The sequence below is a fragment of the Dendrobates tinctorius genome, unplaced genomic scaffold (genome assembly GCF_039654945.1).
Source record: "Dendrobates tinctorius isolate UK_male_01 unplaced genomic scaffold, ASM3965494v1 ptg000003l, whole genome shotgun sequence".
In the NCBI taxonomy this organism is placed as follows: Eukaryota; Metazoa; Chordata; class Amphibia; order Anura; family Dendrobatidae; genus Dendrobates; species Dendrobates tinctorius.
Window position 1 is genome coordinate 71,114,677 of NW_027361671.1, and position 22,518 is coordinate 71,137,194.

Here is a 22,518-nt window from a genome sequence, read left to right on the forward strand (position 1 = left end):
TCGGAGTCCGAGTCGGTGGAAGGGAAATTGAGGAGTCGGAGTCACAGGTTTGGCTTACCGACTCCACAGCCCAACTTGTTAAGTTAGATTTTTTTTTTTTGTCAAACTGTACTTGCACAAAAGTTTTACCCTTTTTGTGTTACCCATTACACTTTAAGATGAGGCGGTGCATAGTTGTTTTTGCTCTAATTTACATTAGTAACATAATGGCATACTTCTGCGCCCCCTCGTAGCTTGTGTACATTTGTTGTCTTATGGCACATGGGCTGCCCAAAATTTTGGCAAATCTTTTTAACAGGTTGCTCCACTTAGTAAATGCTGTGCATTTTAACCATCACATTTGTAATTAAAGAAACCCGCCAAGATTTTTTTTTTTCTTAAATGCCTTAAACAAACATGATGTTTTATAGTTTAAGTGCCCAAATTTCTGACTCTCCGAATCACACTGGGGTTTATGCGTGAGCTGGAAGTTGCTTTTCCAGTGTATCTTAGATAGTCTCACTTGGCTACACATAGAGGTAGACACAGGAACGCTGTCTCTTTAAATATTTCACTGGCTTATTAAAGGTACTGCATAAACCAGTGCAGTATTAGGCCAGAAAGGCAGTGTGAGGTTCACACCACTGAAGCCAACAACTGCAGTGATGCACATCTCCCCTCCTGTATGTTGCCATTTACTTTGTCACAAGTGTAAGTTTATAGTTTGTCAGAACAAGGATGTGTAGGCTTACATTATAAAAACCACTTGCAGCTCTTGTGATCCTGAGAAGACAGCGATCGATAAGTATTTTATGGCTCTTGCACTACATTGCATACACCTTTTAAAGGGAATCTGTCAGTAGGATCAAACCTCTTAGACCGGGATCACACATGCGAGGAATACTGCCGAGTCTCTCATGTTAATACCCGGCGGATCAGAGCGTGCGGTTCCATGTATTGCTATGCGGCTGCACGCTCAGATCAGAATGCCGGCGGCAGTGCCGGGTATTAACATGCGAGACTCGGCTGTATTCCTCGCATGTGTGTGATCCCGGCCTTAAGCGGTCTATGTGGGCATGTAGGTCATAGGAAACTGAATAAAGTGATACCTTGATATCTGTGATCTGATCAGTCTTTAAAAAAACAAAAAAAAACTAGATTTCCCTGAAATACATAAATGAGCTGTTCAGGACAATGGTCTGGACCAGGGCTGTGGGGTCTGAGTTGGTGTCCATTTTGGTCAAGTGGGAGTCAGTATAAGATGGACCGACTACAACTCCTAAAATGTATAATAAATTGGGTACAGTAGTTCAGTGCAGGATCTGCTGTAAAAAATTTTCATAAGAACTTGGGGAAAGTTATGAAATGTCCGAATGTCCCAAAAATATCTGTTCCTGATCTAAGGATCTCGGCTTTTAGTCGAGATGAATCTGTGCTGCAGTTTGTGCATGCTCAGTAGTGAGCCAGTGCTGTGGAGTTGAGTCGGGGAAATTGAGGCGTTGGAGTCAGAGGTTTGGCTTACAGACTCCACAGCCGAAGTCTGAACATTGATCTGCATGATAATCTGCCTCCAGAGCTTATGTTAAAAGAAAAGGGCAGTTACCAGTGTGAGACATATAACTAACACAGAACAGTATAACTAAACTTTGCCTCATAACAAACATGATGGCATCTGCAGCTCTCACAGCTCTGCTGTATTACAGAAATAGTTGAACCCTGTCTGCCTGTGAGCTGGAAGCTGAGAGGAACCTGCAGATGTGTCCGGTATAATCACACACAGCTCTGCAGTGAGAGCAGAGAGCGACCATTACTCATCACACTGGTTACCCCCCTTCATGTAAAATAAGCTCTGGAGGCAGATTCACATGCAGATCAAGACTGGTATATGAAAATGTTTCTATTACTGTCCCATTTTATATTGGGTAAATTGTGCTGTGGCAGGATAATCCTAAGTAGTGGAGACTGATTTGGTGACTTAGTTTCCAATTTATATATACAGTGAGGACCTTTGCGCTAAATCTAGGCGTAATATCAGAATAAGGCTAGTTTCAGACTAGCGTTTCTGGGCGCAGGGCCGCCGCTAAGCCCCCGGCCGCGCCCCCTCCTGTTATCTCCTCCCATCGCATGACTGTGCATGCAATCAGCGTACCCTATACTTAGCGTTGAGTGCGCTGATCGTGCGCAGGTCTGATTTTGCTGGCGCTGCGCCGTTTTGATGCTGCGCCCAGTGCACAAAAACGTGCTGTGTTGCACTTTTTGCAATTTCATCGTACCTGGAATTTTTTTTCCCGTTTTTGACTACACGACATGCTAAAACAAACTGTCTTTCAAAAGTACAACTCGTCCCGCAAAAAATAAGCCCTCACACGGCCATATTGACGGGAAAATATAGAAGTTATGGGTCTGGGAAGAAGGGGAGCGGAAAAAAAATGGAAAAAGCTCCGGTCATTAAGGGGTTAATATTTAAATGAGGGGATTACACTTGCTGTGGCGGTGATTGCCCCTCTTATATTCATGATTCAGTGTAGCAGTGCTGTTTGGATTGAAAGATGAAATGGTGATTTGAAGTATATCAAGGCTAATTGCGAACCCTCGTGCGTGGTCCGTGCGCCATGCTGGGGTCTCCTGGACGGTCCTGTGTGCAGCGGTAATGGTTACTACCAGGACACTCGTATTTTGACTTGATGTACTCCATGGCTGTTGCAGCTTGCAGTTCGCAGGGCTCCCACACTTGGGCTAAATGCTCGTTGACGAGGCACTCTTTGGTGTATACGCTCAGCTGGTATACACTTGACAGCGACCTCAGTCTCGATGAATGCCTAGACATCCACTCACCATAAAAACTGGAAGAAATGTATCCAGGGCTGTGGAGTCGGGAAGCCAAACCTGCGACTCCGACTCCTCAATTTCCCTTACTCCGACTCCACGACTCCGACTCCCACACATATTGCTTATATTTAAGTGAAAAATTTATTGTAGTACAATGTGAACATCAGACATTGAGGCTATGGGCCCACGTAGTGTTTTAAAACGCACAATGAAAACCGGACTCCTTCCCTGAAATTGCGCGTTTTTTTCCGCGCGATTTCGCCGCGATTTTGCCGCGATTTTCTCAAGCACTTTCCAAGCGATTTGAAGCATCGCTTGGAAAGTGATTGACACACTCGTCAAACATAGTGTTTGACAAGTGTGACCAGCTTTTTACTATTGAGGCCGCCTATGCGGCATCAATAGTAAAAGAGAGAATGTTAAAAATGATTAAAAAAAATAAAAAATCGGGGTATATTTACCTTCCGACGTCCCGCGCTGCCATCCCGGGCCTCAGCGTTCCCAGTAATGCCTTGCGAGACCTGTGATGACGTTGGTCTCGCTTTACTATAGCGATCTCGCAAGACCACGTCTTCACAGGACCTTGCTGCAAGGCATTACTGGGAACGCTCAGGCCCGGGATGGCAGCGCGGGACGTCGGAAGGTAAATCTACCCCGATTTTTATTTTTTATTCTTTTTTTTATGGTACCCAGGGCCGGGAGGACAGTCTCCTCTCCTCCACACCGTGGGTACCAACCGCACATGAGACGCTTAACTTCCCGCATGGTGGGCATAGCCACATGCGGGAAGTAAGCGATTCTCATGCATTCCTATGGGTGCGGAATCGCGGCAATTCTTTGCGATTCCGCACAAAAGAATGATCATGCTGCGATTTTTTTTTTTTTCCGCGATGTGATTCCGCCGCGGAAAAAAGTGCAGCATTAGCACAGCATGTGCGGAATGCCATAGGAATGCATGGGGTGCGTCATGTACAAGATTTTTTGCCGAAAATCGCGGCAAAAATGCTTAAACATCACATCGTGTGCACACAGCCTTAATAATTTTTATGATCCAATAATCAAGATATTTAGAACGAATATATATTTATTGGAATACAACTTTAGAACACAAACTGTAATAAATTGTAAATATGTAATACACTATATAATATCAATTACATATATACAGTACAGACCAAAAGTTTGGACACACCTTCTCATTCAAAGAGTTTTCTTTTATTTCATGACTATGAAAATTGTAGATTCATTCTGAAGGCACCAAAACTATGAATTAGCACATGTGGAATTATATAATTAACAAAAAAGTGTGAAACAACTGAAAATATGTCTTATATTCTAGGTTCTTCAAAGAAGCCACCTTTTGCTTTGATTACTGCTTTGCACACTCTTGGCATTCTCTTGATGAGCTTCAAGAGGTAATCACCGGAAATGGTCTTCCAACAGTCTTGAAGGAGTTCCCAGAGATGCTTAGCACTTGTTGGCCCTTTTGCATTCACTCTGCGGTCCAGCTCACCCCAAACCATCTCGATAGGGTTCAGGTCTGGTGACTGTGGAGGCCAGGTCATCTGGCGTAGCACCCCATCACTCTCCTTCATGGTCAAATAGCCCTTACACAGCCTGGAGGTGTGTTTGGGGTCATTGTCCTGTTGAAAAATAAATGATGGTCCAACTAAACGCAAACCAGATGGAATAGCATGATGCTGTGGTAGCCATGCTGGTTCAGTATGCCTTCACTTTTGAATAAATCCCCAACAGTGTCACCAGCAAAGCACCATCACACTTCCTCCTCCATGCTTCACGGTGGGAACCAGGCATGTAGAGTCCATCCGTTCACCTCTTCTGCGTCGCACAAAGACACGGTGGTTGGAGCCAAAGATCTCAAATTTGGACTCATCAGACCAAAGCACAGATTTCCACTGGTCTAATGTCCATTCCTTGTGTTCTTTAGCCCAAACAAGTCTCTTCTGCTTGTTGCCTGTCCTTAGCAGTGGTTTCCTAGCAGCTATTATACCATGAAGGCGTGCTGCACAAAGTCTTCTCTTAACAGTTGTTGTAGAGATGTGTCTGCTGCTAGAACTGTGTATTGACCTGGTCTCTAATCTGAGCTGTTAAACTGCGATTTCTGAGGCTGGTGACTTGGATGAACTTATCCTCCGCAGCAGAGGTGACTCTTGGTCTTCCTTTTCTGGGCCGGTCCTCATGTGAGCCAATTTCTTTGTAGCGCTTGATGGTTTTTGCCACTGCACTTCAGGACACTTTCAAAGTTTTCCCAATTTTTCGGACTGACAGACCTTTATTTCTTAAAGTAATGATGGCCACTCGTTTTTCTTAGCTGCTTTTTCCAGGACGTCCACCTGACAGCACTATGGAGGACGTCCTCCTCCTCCTTACAGGGACAGGAAAGCACACGAGAGGTTAAAAGGCCATGTCCCACCCCCTTTCCCTCAGTGTTTTTCCTGTCCCTGCACGGAGGGACACGCGAGAGCTTACCGGAGGGGCCCAGGGGATCGTGCGGCCGGTCCAATCCTTCCCCTGTCAAGAGGTCCCGGGGCCGAAACTTCCCGGTGGGGAGTCCCTCGGCTCCAAAGGCCAGGAGCAGGACGACGCTCCTGGAGGGAGCCGTTCCTCCCGGTGGGGGGGCTCTCGGCTCCAGGACGGGTCGGCTCCCCGCAGGCGGCTGGCCGTGCGGGCACCGACAGAAGTGGGCGCAATCGGCCGCGGCGGGCCGAGTACCCGCAGGACGACGCCGACGGCTGGGCAGTGGAGGCCGGAGCGCCATAGCAGGAATGGAGGCGGCTCCCTGCACGCGCCGAGCGCGGTCGCGCGCAGATGCCCGGCAGGAAGTGGAGGCGCGGCTTACCAGCGTCACATCCGGTGACGTCAGACGCCGGTTTCAAATCCAGGGCGCGCGCGCGCTCCTGGACCAAAGCGTTCTCCAGAGTCGTCACAGGTCGTTCCAGGCTGTGTGACTGCATCGGACGCCAGGGGATGGAAGGCAACACTGCATCTGGTGGAGGGGTAAGTGCGCATAGCGCAGACCACCCTCCCCACCCGTCCCCACAGCCCAGATCTGATGAGGTGCCCCTTATGTTATCAGGAAAAGGGAACCCCGGCTGAGTCCCCCTCGGGGAAGGACCCGGCGAAAGCCACCTCCAAATCAGTCAGATGTCCGGTGTGCAGAGTAAAGCTGCCAGACACCTATAGCAAGACCCTATGCGGTCCCTGTACCTCCAGGGTCATAGGCGAGGAACAGCAATCTCTACTTTCCGAAATGAGGTCGCTGATAAGGGAAGAGATTCAGGCCTCTACAACCCGGCGTCGATCCCCCAGCCCTGGGCCAGGTCGCAAGCGTCCGAGGTGGGAACCAGTCCCAGTATCCGAGGCGAGCCCTAGCGAGGAATCCGATTTCCGGGACTCAGATCAGGAGGAAGAAGGCGAGATCCTGGGGGATAGTCAGGAGCAGAACAGAAAGTACCTATTCAGACTGGAGGATACGGACGAGCTGGTACACACGGTCAGAAATACCATGCAGATGGAAGAAGTCCCTAAGCCACAGTCCAGACAGGACTTAATGTTTGGAGGACTGGTGTCCCGCAAACAGGTGGTGTTCCCTGTGAGCGAGCACATCAAAGCAATGATCCTGGAGGAGTGGAAAGAAGCAGAGCGTCGGTTGACACTCTCCCGAAACTTTAAAAATAGACTGCCCTTCGATCCCGAGGAAACTCGGGCGTGGGAAGAAGTCCCTAAGATCGACGTCCCGGTCGCCAAGGTTACTAAGAAGTCGGCTATCCCAGCCGAGGACTCATCCGGTCTTCGAGACCCGATGGATAGAAAGGCGGACGTCTTGTTAAAAAGAGCATGGGAGACGTCGGCGGCCCTGATTAGAGCAAACATAGCAGCCACCTCGGTGGCTAGGTCTATGTTCCTGTGGTTGGGGCAGTTGGAAGAACACCTAACCAACAAGACCCCGAGGTCAGAGATACTAGCATCTCTTCCTCTCTTGAAATCAGCCACGGCGTTCCTGTCGGATATGTCGGCGGAATCAGTTAGGTTTACGGCCAGAAACAGCTCCCTCTCTAATGCGGCCCGGAGAGCAGTCTGGCTTAGATCCTGGTCGGGGGATAACCCTTCTAAGGCAAAGTTATGTGCCATCCCTTTCTCGGGTCTGAGGGTGTTTGGTCCAGCCCTGGATAATATCCTTGAGCTGGTGTCCGATAAGAATAAGGGATTCCCGGAAGAAAAGCCCAGGCGGTCCCAGTCCTTTCGGAGAGGCTCCTTCTTCAGAGGACAGTCAGAGTTTAGGGGCCGGGCGAGGTCTAATAGAAGCTCCTACAAAGGCTCCTTCAGCCAAAGTGGGAGGAACAGAGGTCCCCCATTTGCATCGACATCTAGATCGAGGAGACAATGACGCCATAGGCATTGGGGGGAGACTTCGCCACTTTGCAGCAAACTGGTCACGAGTCACCAACAATCAGTGGGTCCTCAGAACCATCAGAGAAGGTTACAGGATAGAGCTCTATTCTCCTCCCCCCGACAGATATATTGCCCCCACTGTCGTCCAGGAGGACTCCGCAATGTGGTCGGATCTTCAGGACATGTTAGACTCAGGGGTCATAATACCAGTTTCACCGTCAGAAAGAGGGAAAGGGCACTACTCTTCCCTGTTTGCAATCACAAAGAAATCCGGCGAGGCCCGCACCATCATAAACCTGAAGCCACTAAATGCTTGGGTCAGATACAGGGGGTTCCGGATGGAATCAATCCGATCCGCAATTCCTCTGATAGACAGGGACGCAGTTATGTGCACCCTAGACCTAAAAAAGGCATACTATCAGGTTCCTATTCATCCCTCATCCCAAGGCCTACTAAGGTTCGCGATCAGTTCACCAGCCCGGACCTGCCATTTCCAGTTCCAGGGTCTTCCATTCGGGCTGGCCTCCGCTCCCAGGATCTTTACAAAGCTGGTGGTAGAGGTGGTGGCCTACCTGAGAGATCAGGGTATTGTGATTGTGCCGTACCTGGACGACTTCTTACTGGTGGCAAGATCCAAAGAAGCGCTCATCCGAGACAGGATCCGAACGACTACTGTGATGGAGTTCCTGGGCTGGGTGATCAACTGGGAGAAGTCGGACCTCACACCAGACACCAGAAAGGTATTCCTGGGAGTCCTCCTAGACTCAGCCGACAGAATATCCTGGCTACCCGAGCAGAAGCAGAAGTCCATTCAGGCCAGAACCAGAGGCCTGTTGAAGCGTCAATGCTCCATAAGGGAAGCAATGGAGGTCCTGGGCCTCATGACGGCCTGCATCCAGTGTGTCCGTTGGGCCCAATTCCACTCGCGGTTGTTACAAAGAGAGATTCTCGCGAGGTGGGACAGGAGTCAGGCGTCGCTAGACAAACCCCTAAGGCTCTCAGGACGAGTAAAGGAGTCCCTTCGCTGGTGGTTACAGGCCAGGAACCTTCAGGTGGGCGTGCATTGGACAACCTCTCCATACGTGGTAGTCACCACAGACGCAAGTGCGTGGGGATGGGGAGCCCACATAGAAGGGAAGATCTTCCAGGGGAAGTGGCCAGCAAGCATCAAGGCCAGATCCTCCAATTTCAAGGAACTCTTCGCGGTCTGGGAAGCGTTGCGGAGAAACCGGTCGGTACTAAAGAGTCGTCATGTTCACATTTTATCCGACAATACAACGACAGTGGCATTCCTGAAACACCAAGGAGGAACCAGACATCAACCACTACAGGCACTGGCGGAAAAGATATTCACGTGGGCAGAACGGACAGTTCGATCCGTGACCGCGGTACATCTAGAGGGTTCCCAAAACGAAGTGGCAGACTACCTGAGCAGACAACAGATCCACCCGACAGAGTGGGAATTGAACGTAGAGATCTTCGACCAGCTTTGTCAGCGCTGGGGGAACCCCAGTATAGATCTCTTCGCAAGCCGGAAGAACTCGAAGGTTCCCAGATTCTACTCCCTAAATCCGATGGACCATCCAGAGGGCGTAGATGCCCTGAGTCAGACTTGGGGAGAATCCCTCTCTTATGCGTTCCCACCACTGGCCCTCATACCGGCAGTGCTCAGAAAGATACGCGAGGACCACGCAAGAGTGATATTGATAGTGCCATACTGGCCGAGGAGAAGCTAGTTTTCCCTTCTGGGAGCCATGGCAGTAGAAGATCCAGTCGAGCTGCCCTTGTGGGAGAACATCATCCACCAGGGCCCGATCCACCACCCGGACCCAGCAAGACTCCATTTATCGGCTTGGATCCTGAGAGGAACATCCTGAAGGCAAAAGGATTGTCGGAGCAGGTCATATCCACCCTACAGGCCAGCAGGAAGCCGGTGACGTCGGCAATTTATCGGAAGATATGGAAGAGATTCTGTCTGGAGGGTGGCAGGTCCGAGCTCGTGGCAGGTACCCCTGATCTCCCTAACATACTAGGGTTCCTGCAGGCAGGTTTTAATAAAGGCCTCAAGCCCAGCACTCTAAAAGTCCAGGTTTCAGCTTTGAGCGCCTTCTTCGATTATCAGTTAGCTGCACATCCCTGGGTGATAAGGTTTATAAAAGCCACACAGCGCCTGCGCCCCACGATTAGGCAGCTCACCCCGCCATGGGACCTGGGCCTGGTACTTCGGTTCCTCTGCTCGGACACTTTCGCCCTTAGTGAGAAGATAGCCATCCCTGCTCTCACTCGTAAAACGGCCTTTCTAGTAGCCATTACCACGGCCAAAAGAATAGGGGAGATCCAGGCCCTATCCACTAAGGATCCATACCTCCAGATAAGAGAGGATAGTATAATCCTAAGGTTAGACCCGGCATTTACCCCGAAGGTAGCCTCTACAAGAAATCTGAACCAGGAGGTAGTGTTACCCTCTTTCTGCGATAATCCCCGAAATGAGAAGGAGCGGCGGCTCCACTCGCTAGACGTGAGGCGCGCAGTTATAGAATACCTAGAGGCCACCAATAGTTGGGGTGTCGACCCGAACCTGTTCGTTCTCTTTGGAGGTAGGAATAAAGGGAAGAAGGCCTCTAAGGCGTCCATCGCACGTTGGATTACCTCAGTAATCTCGGACGCCTACCAGGCTGAAGGCGCCAGCCCGCCTGATTCCTTAAAAGCCCACTCTACGAGGGCGGTATCGGCCTCATGGGCCGAGCGGGCGGGGGCGTCAGTTGATCAAATTTGTCGAGCGGCAACCTGGGCTAGTCTTAATACATTCTGCAAACACTACAAACTAGATGTGTTAGCTGGCCAACAAACCGCATTTGGGAGAAAAGTTCTCCAAGCAGTAATCCCACCCTGAGGAGGTGCTTTGGTACTCTCCATAGTGCTGTCAGGTGGACGTCCTGGAAAATAGGTATTAGACCTACCGGTAATGATGTTTCCAGGAGTCCATCCTGACAGCACGGGTAGTTCCCTCCCTGTTATGTTATACTATGTTGTAATATGTTATGTCATATGCTGTAATATGATTGTTTCATTAAACCGTTACTAGCATCATCCACCTTGTGGTACTTGTCAAATCACTGAGGGAAAGGGGGTGGGACATGGCCTTTTAACCTCTCGTGTGCTTTCCTGTCCCTGTAAGGAGGAGGAGGACGTCCTCCATAGTGCTGTCAGGATGGACTCCTGGAAACATCATTACCGGTAAGTCTAATACCTATTTTTCTTGCCAAAATACAAATTCTAACAGTCTATTCAGTAGGACTATCAGCTGTGTATCCACCAGACTTCTGCACAACACAACTGATGGTCCCAACCCCATTTATAAGGCAAGAAATCCCACTTATTAAACCTGACAGGGCACACCTGTGCAGTGAAAACCATTTTCGATGACTACCTCTTGAGGCTCATCAAGAGAATGCCAAGAGTGTGCAAAGCAGTAATCAAGCAAAAGGTGGCTACTTTGAAGAACCTAGAATATAAGACATACAGTATTTTCAGTTGTTTCACACTTTTTTGTTAATTATATAATTCCACATGTGTTAATTCATAGTTTTGATGACTTCAGAGTGAATCTACAATATTCATAGTAACGAAAATAAAGAAAACGCTTTGAATGAGGTGTGTCCAAACTTTTGGTCTGTACTGTATGTGTGTATGTGTGTGTGTGTGTGTATATATATATATATATATATATATATATATATATATATATATATATATATATATATATATATATATAATATCACTATGACTTATCTCCGCTAAGACAAAGCCTAGATCCTCAGGCTACATTCACACCGTGGGCGTAGCCAGATCAAACCTGGGGGGGCGGGGCAGAACCTCATACTGCACACCTCAGCTGCTGCAAAACCTCATACTGCACACCCCTACACTTGAAAATAAAGCCTGCACCTTAAGATGATGTGGTGGTGATGAATGCAGTCTATTTATTCCAACTATCAATTGATGTTGATGTGTTACTGAAGACGAGCAATGCCTGTCCTGGGCGTCCTTTTGGGCAGCTATGAGGTGTACCTGACTGGTGTTAAAAAAAACTAGTGTTAGTCTGTGTACTACCCGGTTTTCATTATTTTTGGTACAGATACGATATGGATAGACAGATATGGATAAATGGATAGAGCAGATTTCTAATCTGCTTTGGCTATTGAAAACATTATCTATGAGCTCAAAAACCTTTCAGGTGATGCAGTTTTTTAAAAAGCTGATCGGCTTTTGCAGCTGAAAAACGTATCCTCCTAAAACACAGGAAAAACGCTGTGTGTGAATGTAGCCCTAGATCAGGAATATAACAGCCATTTATAAGACATTTCATAACTTTCCCAAATTCCTATGAAAAAATATTCAGCACATTCTGCATTGAATTACGGTACCCAATTTATTATATATTTTAGGAGTCGGTCCATTTTATACCGACTCCACCAAAATGAGCACTGACTCCACGACTCTGACTCCAGAGCCCTGAATGTATCTGCGCTTAAGGTATATTTGTTTGCATTGATGCTCTGTATAGGGAAGATCTTAGAATCATAGAATCGTAGAGTTGGAAGGGACCTCCTGGGCCATCTGGTCCAACCCCCTGCTCAAAGCAGGATTCGCTAAATCATCCCAGTCAGATGTCTGTCCAGCCTCTGTTTGAAGACTTCCATTGAAGGAGAACTCGCCACTTCTCGTGGCAGCCTGTTCCACTCATTGATCACTCTGTCAAAAAGTTTTTTCTAATATCGAATCTGTCTCCTCCCATTCAGTTTCATCCCATTGCTTCTAGTCTTTCCTTGTGCAAATGAGAATAAAGATGATCCTTCTACAATGTGACAGCCCTTTAGATATTTGTAGACAGCTATTAAGTCTCCTCTCAGTCTTCCCTTTTGCAAACTAAACATTCCCAAATCCTGCAACCTTTCCTCATAAGACAGGGTTTGCAGACCGGTCACCATTCTGGTCTCTCTTTTCTGAACTTGCTCCAGTTTGTTGATGTGTTTTTTTAAAATGTGGTGCCCAAAACTGGACACAATATTCCAGATGAGGTCTGACCAAAGAGGAGTAGAGGGAAATAATGACTTCACGTGATCTAGACTGTATGCTTCTGTTAATACATCCTAGAATTGCATTTGCCTTTTTTGCTGCTGCATCACACTGTTGACTCCTATTCAGTCGTTGATCTATTAGTATACCCAAGTCTTTCACATGTGCTGTTGCTTAGCCCTATTTGCCAGTTTGGCAACAAAAGTGGTTCATGTTGAAATTCTTCTTTCCGGGTTGGCTACTTGCTCGGACACGTTATTAGGTTATTGTGTTGTATAGTGATAGTGTGGTCCTCATCGTTGTGGCTGTTTCAATGAGCTGTTCGCAGTCACTGTGCCATCTTTGTGGGTTCATGGGGTCCTCTCACACTGGTGTATAAATAATCAGTCCCATTCTCATCCAGGAGAGAGACCATTTTTTTTTTTTCCCTTGTCATCTGTGTGCTCTCCGTATAGAATCGTTTTTTTTTACTCGGCAGCTATTCCTTTTACAGGACCATTTGTAGTTTACTATGCTACAGAATTGTAATGTAATGAGCGAACCCTAAATCTTAGAGACATGAATATGCAAGTGACCGGATCGCCTTGTATCCCCCCCCAATGTGCGCCTGTGTCCACAATTAGTAAAACCCCATACTGGCGGGGCTCCCATGTAGTGTTCGGTGCACCTCCATGGTACGGCTCCTAAGTTGCTTAAAGTTCTCAGCTGCTTTCTGTTGAATACTTGGTTCATGTGGCCGCATGGTTGTGCATTAAATTTTTAATGTTCCATCCGATGCCCTGAGCATGCCATGTGTCACGTGGGACCCCGGTCTTTGGCCACACGTATAAGGTATCATCCCACATAGCAATCATTGTAGCCGTCATGTAGGCACAATTAAGCCGTTTTATTAAGGTCACAATGGCTTTCTGCTGGATTACTGGAAATTCAAGGTGAATGCCTTCCGTTTGTTGTCCGCTGTGTGGTTTCTGTACCATCACCTCAAGCGAGCAGTGTACACTGTATTTCCAATCAGATGATGGCGACTTGGGCTGAATTCAGACATCTGTTTACCATGGGCCGCACACAGCCTGGCCACATCTCTGCTGACCCGAACTTGATAATTTCATAGGAATATAGGAGGCTGTCAAGTAAAAGTCAGGAGACCCCCGGCCAGTCCCTACTCAGACCGTGAAGAACGGATGTCTGAATTTGGCCCTGTGAAGCGGTGGTGCATACAGACAGTTACATGGTATAATCCCACGCGGCAGAAGCAGGCGCATCCGCCGTACTCGCATGTATGTAAGCAGTGTCCACAGCTTTCTCCTACAAATCTGCCACGAGACTGTACTGTTTGTGGCGCCGTGAATCTGAGCTTTCTTTTCGCCCCTGGCATTATGTTGGGTAAAGGGGTATGTTCTGCTAGCAGAGTCCTCAATGCGGCCCGAGTCTACGTTTTAATCTTTAATGTGTTTATTCCTCCCCAGGAACCTATGAAATCTCGAGCGCCGCAGCTGCACTTGGAATACCGATTCTACAAGCAGTTGGGGTCTGTCGGTAAGTTGTTGTTGTTTTTCCGAGATGATACACTTTTTGTTCAAGGTGAAATGTGGCATTTAGCATATGCTAAAGCTGTATATTGTGTGCGTCCTCACAAAGGCGATGCAGGCTGCACCGTGCGTTATTGTACTGTTCCCTGGAGCACGGTAGCTATGGTTTCTGTGTTCTACACGTCGTCATGGATACCACTGTCAAGGCTTTAAGAACGGAGATTGTTGCATGTGTCTGATTATGGTTGGGCTGTATGTATGCTGCAGCTCTAGTTCTGCCGCCATTACTAAGCAGACGGGAACATAACCTGTTTTCACTGGAAAACCCCTTTAAAATTCAACTAATTGCTTTCATTAGTCGTAGTCTCTTGGCTGTTTCTTTGCTTTCCTGCTGTGCTCTCCTATGCAGTGGGGCTGAGGAGTCAACAAGTTGCAGATATGCTAATCTAGAATACATCACACAAGTTTTTGAATTAAAAAACCCTTACCTGCCGCTGTTTGGAAGGGGGAAAAGTCTTAAAATAAATGCAACTAAAGTATTGGGTGTAATTATGACTCCATTTTGCTAAGTCTATATTGTATCCACTAGGAACAGTTTTAGGTGCAGTCATTACCTTTTTCTTGATTTTCTGTAATTCCACTGGAAGAATTAAAGGATATATATCCACTAACATTGCCAAGTCCTGCTTCTTGTCTGCAAACTAGTCTTTTTAGACCAGACAACCCCTTTTTAAGAGGATTTTCTCACAGATGACTTGTTGCCTGCTTCCATGATTGCTAAGAAAAGTCTGATCTCTGCGTGCCTCAATGTTAGGACCTACACTTATTAATCAGCGCTGTGCATCCTCATTCATAGTCTATGGGACTGGTGGAGACCACAGAGTGCGGCATTTGGCTGTCACTGTCAGTCGATTAGTAGCAGTCATGTCTAACCAGTGGCACTTCATTAACTCCTGACCAGGGAAACGGGACCACCCATTCTAGTGATTAGTGGGGCCCCAACAATCAGGTATTTATCACCAAAATGATAAATGTTATTTGGGGAAAAATAAATACTAAACAATTAAATGTTTTACATAACATTGGATAAATACCATTTAAAACAAATTTCCGGTCCATCCCCTCCCCCTTTCCCCCCCCCCCCCTCTACCCCACGGTCTGTCCTTCCAGTCTTTGCCTTCTGCAACCACATGTAAACAATCGGTGGCCTTAGGCTATGTGCACACGTAGTTTTCTTGGTGTGCGGATTTTGTAGAGAAAACCGCAGGACAAAAGTCCTGCGGTTTTGCCCTGCGGTTTTACACCTCATAATGGATGAGGTGTAAAACCGCAGCGTTTCTGCACCAAACAATTGACATGCTGCAGGTTGTAAACCGCAGAAAAATCCTCAGCATGTGCACAGCGTTTTTTAATTTCCATAGGAAATAAACGTACTGTACATCGCAGCAGAATCTGCTGCGGACCCGCAGGTGCAGAAACGCTGCGGAACCGCAGCAGTATCCGCGCCGTGTGAACATACCCTTAGTGGTCATGTGCAGCACTGCTGAGGGGTGAGACCAGAGATTTGTGATTGCCGAGGCTACTGGGGGCAGCTGTCCCAAACTATACATGAAAATATGGAGCATTACCAGTCTTGATAAAATTTCAAGTCCCCCTTCTTGCAAGAACAGCCCCTTATACCACCAGATTTTCCATCCGTTCCATCATAGTTTAATCATACTTGTCATCTCCTGAAGGAAGACCTCCTCACTAGAATCCCTACTTGCAATGCAATATAGATGGTCATTTCATTTTCACTATGTACCTACAATTTGCACATAGCATTGACTCTCTTTAGCTTTCCCCTTTTATGTGTGAATATGTATTTTGCGGATTATTGGTAACTGTACTTTGTCAGATTACTGGTTGGGCTATGGTATAAGATACTGGCTATGTTCTAGATTGGAGTTACCGCTTAATTTTGATCTTTGTACAAGTAGAGCTGACTATGTGGCAGCACTGCAATGTAAATTGCTGGCTTGGCTACATAATGCACGGTTTTACCAGTTTGTCTTGGATGACACGTGGCATGATAAAGTGTTGTGGATCAGTAAAGTGCGGAGTGTCAGGGTTAGTAGGATCAGTGCGAAAACTTCTTCAGTGGGGATTTCCAGGAATTGTAATGTTTTTCAAGTGGTAGCAATATGCAGAGCAAAATGTCTGCAATGTACTTTGATTACAAGTTGAGCTGGCTATGACTACTCTTTTCTTTGCTTGTTTCCTTCAGCACTTTAAGTTTTGAAGTACTCCTCTCTCAATGCCGAGGAAGCTGATCCCTTGTGGAGATGTCTGTCACCACATGGCTCAGTATGTCGGGCTTCTCTGCTCCAAGCCACAGCTCATTGGTCTAGTTTAACTGGTATCGATGGGTTCAACAGCATTGCTAATGCCACCCTCCTAGCTCTCCACCCTACAGCCTGGCTTCATAACAGGTGGGCGCAAATGTTGTACCACCTAGGTCAGCGGCCGGTGTCTCCCCATAACCTCGCTGCTCAATGAAAAAAAAAAATATTTATATTTTTTTTCGCCTTTTTAGCATTCTTGTATTTTAATCCTCCCTGTTGCCATCTAGTTAATATTTCAGCCCCTGTTCAGCCATGGCCTGGATGGGTTTGGCTGTAGCAATAAAACTGTCCTGCGGTTGGCGGCAGATTTTGCGTTGTTGCTTTTCGGATGCGATTTACCTTATACCCTTAGGTACATTATCAAAATATTGCAAAGCTAATCCACTTTACTAACAAGGACAGACAGCCAATAGCACTAAAAATATCTTTACAGGAAAAAGCAGGCTAGGAAATATATATTCCACCTCCTCCCATTACTGCGGCTGCCACTCGTATGATCAGTTGATATTCTGAAGTAAATGGGGAAGAGGTTTTCCAGGACGCCGCTGATATTTCTGTTCGGGATTTAGCATTGATGACAGATGAGTATTGTCGCCTTTCCTTTGTTGATGGGAGAGGTTATAAACATGGCAGATATCATGAAATATAACAACTTTGCACTGAGGCCGTACATTGTGGATGAGGTCTGCAGCCGTCCTATTGTCATCTCAGGGCTGGATTATTGTCGTGCCTAATGCCTCTATTGTAAAGGTGGAGCATCCGCCTGAGTCACCCCGTTGACAGGTGGCGCTGACAGTAGGTGGCGCTCACAGCTTGGCTCTTCCTTTTTGGTTTACGATTACTATCCAATCAGAATAGTACATTCTGCAGTATCCTCCTGTGACGGCGTCTTTCTCCATTTCTGCCTGTATATGCCATGATCCTGGCTGCTTGTGGTCTCTGATGTCATTATTCACATTTTCCCCTGAGGGTCTCCAGAAGATCGAGCTTTCCACAAGCATTTCCTGTTTATATCGCTCAGAAAAAAAGACCCATAAACATTGTAAATGCCATTTCATTTTTCCTCCCTACAGAAATACTTTACTGTTATATCAACAGGCAACTACTGAAACCTTTCACTACCCGGAGTATATGTAAAAATAACATGTCTGGCGTGTGCAACTAGCAACCTATCGGCATACCATGTCTGAGAGTAGCATCTGAGGGGTTAAACAACCAAGGTTGTAATTCTGATCCTAGATGATGCTGAAGTATCAGCTGGTAGATTCTGTGCCAGCCCTATTACATTAGCTTCACTTTGCCAACCTTGTAAATGTGTGACGCTTTTTGCCAATTTTTACCAAAATGATAATTTTGGTCATTTCGGCTTCTCGTTCTCTTTTGTTTGACTTCAAACATGCTTAATCATCACCCTCGCTAAGTCTTCATACTGAAGCCTCTGGAAATACACCGTGGGAATTCTGCACCAAGTGGTGCATTTTTTTTTTCAATTTTTAACATTGAAAACAGCAAATTGTTGGAGTAAACTGCATAAGACGTAGACCACTCGATAACTTTGATTTGATCTTTACATGGATTTAAAGTCGTAGGTTTGTTCTAGAATGTGCGACTCCTTTTTAAGGCTTTGAGGGCCTGTCACACTAAGCGATATCTCTAGCAATATCGCTATAACTTGTGACGTTATAGCGATATTGCTAGCGACATCGCTGTGTCTGATACCTACGACCCGCTCCCCCGCTGTTTACCGCTGATCGCGTGAGAACGTCCAGGACTGTTTCTTGTCATCAGCTTCCTGCGGCGCTTCCTGTGGAGAGACGAGCGTGGAGCCGGGCGGGAGGACGCAGGATCGCCTAGTGTGACAGGTAAGTAGTGACCCCCGTCCCCAGCGATGTCGCTGGTGAGATCTGCCTGCGTGGCAGCTCACTAGCGACCACTTAGCGATGTACCAGCGATCCTGACCACGTCATATCGCTGGTCGGGATCGCTGGTACATCACTAAGTGTGACAGTACCTTTAGACCAAATAAATCTGTCTATGGTTCACAAACCTTTCCTGGTTAACCAGCTGCAGTTTTTTCAGCTTTTGGCAAGCACTTTATAAAAGTAAAACATTTTTTGTCCAGTTCGTGCAAATTCCGATTTTCTAAGGCTCAATTTATGCCAAAAATGGTTGTTTTTACTTTCAAGACTTCAGCATTTTCAGAGAGAATTTTCTGAATTATAGATGATTTAGTACTTTTTTTGGTAGCAAATCTAGTGGGAAAGACTGCAGGGCTTCCCCCACCCTTTGCATATTCATTCCTAAATAAAAAAAAAAAAAATAATGTACTGAAAAACTGCACAACCTGGCATTTCTAAGGTCGCATGTCAAAAGACGAGAGTAGGGGCAAACCGATCATAAAACGCTTAGCAGTGCTCATTTGGGGCCTTTCTACACGGGGAGTTGCAAACCACATAGTTGTAATTAATCCTTAATATGAGGAGCTGATTTTTAGCCCCCCCCTCCAAAAAAAAAAAAAAAAAATGGCATCAGACGACAAATAAGCTTTATTTTTGTCTGATCTCTCTTGTTTTGGATTCTTGCATCAAGTGAACAAGTGCCAAATATGGCCTCTGGTCTTTGTATCCATACTGTGAAAGGATCTAGAAATGTTATCAGTCAGGTCAGAGGGCCTAGTCTAGGTCTGAGGATCTAGATTGTGTACCTATGGAGCGTAAAGGGCCCCCCCCCCTTCCAACATGCATATTAAACTGTTGGCTGTTATACACTGGTTCGGCCAACTGTCTGTGTATGGGAGCCTTGATTTATTGAGGGGGGAAATATTGGTCCAGCATGTCCGATTTTTGGCTGCTGATGATATTGTCTCTTGGAGATGACTGTCGAGCAACGGCTCTCATGGAGAACTTAGATGCTCAACCTAGACGCTCCTGTGTATGGGAAAGCCGGCCAAGATGACTGCCAGCCGACAACCATTGAATGAGCATGGCGGACCTTCAACACTCTTGGGCATGTTTCATGGTAGGATCGAGAGAACACTTTTTCTAACCACTACTTTCATGGATTCGGCGAGCTTCCTTCTTATCCCACGTTCCGTTATACAATAACTTCTCCGGTCTCCACATTCACATTATTTATGTGAGGATTCTACATTTCCTTTCTTTCTGCATAGAATCTAAGGAAATTGGCAAGGAAATAATCAGTAATGTAGAAAGGTGCAAATTGTTGTTTTCATTGTGTCAGCCGGAGCTTCACAAGGACATCTGTTGTGTAGGTGCCACAATCCTCGGCCTGCAGTATTGTTACCGCTTCCTTTCCATATAGTACAGCTGCAACCAGCAGCTCGCTCATTTCTACAGTGTATTACGGCCCGTGTAGCAATAGAAAGAGAACCCTCTTATTGAGACCACGTTTAATTGGATCACCTTTCAGACTGTTGGAAATTCTCTAAGAAAATCTCCTCTAGATCTTTACACTGCCCTGATTCCAGTCATTTTCTAGTAGGGCTGCATTCCCATGAGTATTTTGGGGAGTTTTTGATGTTGCAGCTTTCCTGCACCCATTAAATAAGATAGGATGTTTGCATTTTTTTTAAAATACGCAGCGTAAAAAAAAAAACTACTTGGGAACGTAGACTAATAAAATGGTAGTGTGGTTTGGTATATATGTATGAGCATGGAGGCAACAAATCATTTATTGGTAAAAACAAAAACCAAGCATAAAAATATAAAATGTATATCTACCTCCGTCAGGTCCAGAGGTATTTGGACACTGGCCGAGTCTGTGATTTGGGCTCTACATGCCACTATTTCTAATTTAAAATGATACAATTGAGATGAAATTGAAGTGGAGACTTTCAGGTTTAATTAAAGGGTTGAACAAACATATCATGTGAAACATTTAGGTATTGCAACCATTTTTCGACACAGCCTCCTAATTTCAGGGGCTCAGAAGTAATTGGACAAATTATATACACCATTAATAAAATGTTCATTAATACCTTGCAGAGAATCCTTTGCAGGCAATGACTGCTTGAAATCTACAAGCCATGAACATCACCAAACGCCGCCTTTCCTCCGTTGTGAGGCTTTGCCAGGTCTTTACTGCAGATGACTTCAGTTGTGGCTGGTTTATGGGTCTTTCTGCCTGAAAGGGAACCTGTCACCTGGAAAAAAAAAAAAAAAAAAAAAAACGCTATTAACATGCAGCTGTACGGTTAATCTGCAGGTTAATATCGTTACTAACCCAACCGGCGCCCGCTCTTAGCCAAACGCTGCTGGGTGAAAATTAACTTTATTCCCCCTGCTGTGTTCTGGTTTGTCATGGGGCGCCATCGGTTCAGTCCCGGCTCGGAGTATGGACAACAGCAGCTATAACTGCGCCCCCGGCCCTGACGGACAGCCGACCCTCAGAAGTGCGGTTACAGCCGCCACTGTATATACACAGAGTGTGTGTATATACAGAATGTGACTGATAATACCAGAACGTGCCAGGGGGATTAAAGTTTATTTTCTCCCCGCAGTGTTCTGCTATGTGCTGGCTTATAAGCTGTAGGTTAATAGCATTTTTCTGGTAACCGGTTCCCTTTTTAAGGTGTTTTCTGGTCTAAAATGAGAAGTCTGCAGTCACTCTGTGACTGCAGATTTTTGAATCCCCCTCCCCCCAGCTCATGGATTGTACGCTGCAAGTATTCCCTGTTGTCTGCCCTGGGAATGGTGAACAAGTGTGCAATATCTATATGCGTGGTCCCAGGCTGAAGCGGTCTACTGGGCGCGGCTTCACTCCTGTTGATCCAAAGTTGACCACTCTTATTAAGGGGGTCCGGTTCCCATTTTTATAAATGCTTTTACTTCTGAAGTGCTGATCTCCTGCCTTTTAATCCAGAAAGATTTGCAGATCACTCCCTCGGGGCGCACAGACTAAAAGTAAGCTGAGTATTGTAGGTGTGTATTGTGGGCGTGCGTCGTAGGGGAAGGAGCCAAGTTCATCTGCCCCGGAGTTCCTCCTTCCATCTCCGAATAGAACGAGCAGGAATCCTCCCCACTTATACAAAAGTCATCTATTCATGGCATAAGTACAGTGCTGAAATACATGAAAGGCCACCGGATTCCAGTCTTTGTCACAATCGCGTTGCTGAACTGGTTTCTAATGGTTTTTTATATATTTTTTTTTTAACTTTAACTTTGTTCTGCATAAGAAAGACCTGACATGCTGAGTGTAAAATGCTGGGTGACAACGCTTTTATTAGGCTGCGATACAATAGTTTAATGGTCTAGTGAATCGCCACAAGTAAGGTTGCTAGGGACTTGTGTGGCATTGTAAAGGATTCTGAAAATGTTGGCATGGAGGGCGTTCTCTTGTTGGATTGGTACCGTACCTTCCAGTGGTTGCTCTGCTTAATAAAAGGGGGCGTTACGTAAAAATGTCTGTAATGAAACGTTTTACAACTTAAAAGCAGTCTTTTTTCAGGGATTCAACTTTTTTTTTTTTTTTTTTTTTTTTTTTTAGTAAATGTGATAAAATTAAAAAAAAAAATAGATTTCGCAGGGCTTATTTTTTTTCTTCACTGTTTACAGTGTGACTTTGCGGAAGACCACTCTGGCCCATGATTGACTGCAGTGGTCACTTGGATGTTAACTTCTCACTGCAGGAAAAGTTAAGAATTGAAAAAAACATCTTTTGAAGATTTTTTTTCGTCTTCACATTTTATAGAGGCATACCTCTATTTTTTTTTTTTTTTATACCCTCCTTCCCCCTTTCCAGGGCTCGTTTTTTTTGCAGAACGAATTGTAGTTTTTTAATAACACCATTGATTTACAAAATTTCAAGGGTAGCAAAATAACCCCCCCCCCCAATCCACCTTCTTTTTTTATTTTTTATTATTCACTGCTGTGTTCATTTTAAAACTGACCTATCCGCTTGACTCTCCGGGTCAGTACTTTTACGGCTAAACCAAACTTTATAGGTTTTTTTTTTTTCTTTTCTTTTACCTCTATCAAAAATTAATTGTTTTGCCATTTTCTGAGACCGTAACGTATTTTTCCAGCTATGGAGATGTGAGGGCTAGCTTACACATGTTTTTATGGCTTTTTATTACATTTTTGAGTGTTGCAGTGAATGAACAAATGGCATTTGTAATTTTAGGGTGTTTGGTGTTTTTTTTTTTTTAATCTTTTTTTGTGTTTTTTAATTCTCTGTTCTTGGCTTAAAGGGACTATAGGCACAGAACGACTGTTCAAGCCAACTCCTGCTGCTTGTTGCTTCACGGCGGGGCCAAGCAATATAAATGCACCTTCCCACCTTCTTGT

General features: G+C 45.8%; 1 protein-coding gene across 5 annotated transcripts in view; it reads left to right on the forward strand.

The window, feature by feature from the left end:
- CSNK1G3 (casein kinase 1 gamma 3) overlaps positions 1-22,518 on the forward strand; it is a 160,582-nt gene that overhangs the window by 70,376 nt on the left and 67,688 nt on the right. For all 5 annotated transcript variants that reach the window (XM_073556828.1, XM_073556758.1, XM_073556697.1 and 2 more), the window contains exon 4: positions 13,767-13,836. In XM_073556828.1, the coding sequence (XP_073412929.1) occupies positions 13,767-13,836 (70 nt within the window). The remainder of the gene's footprint in view (positions 1-13,766; positions 13,837-22,518) is intronic.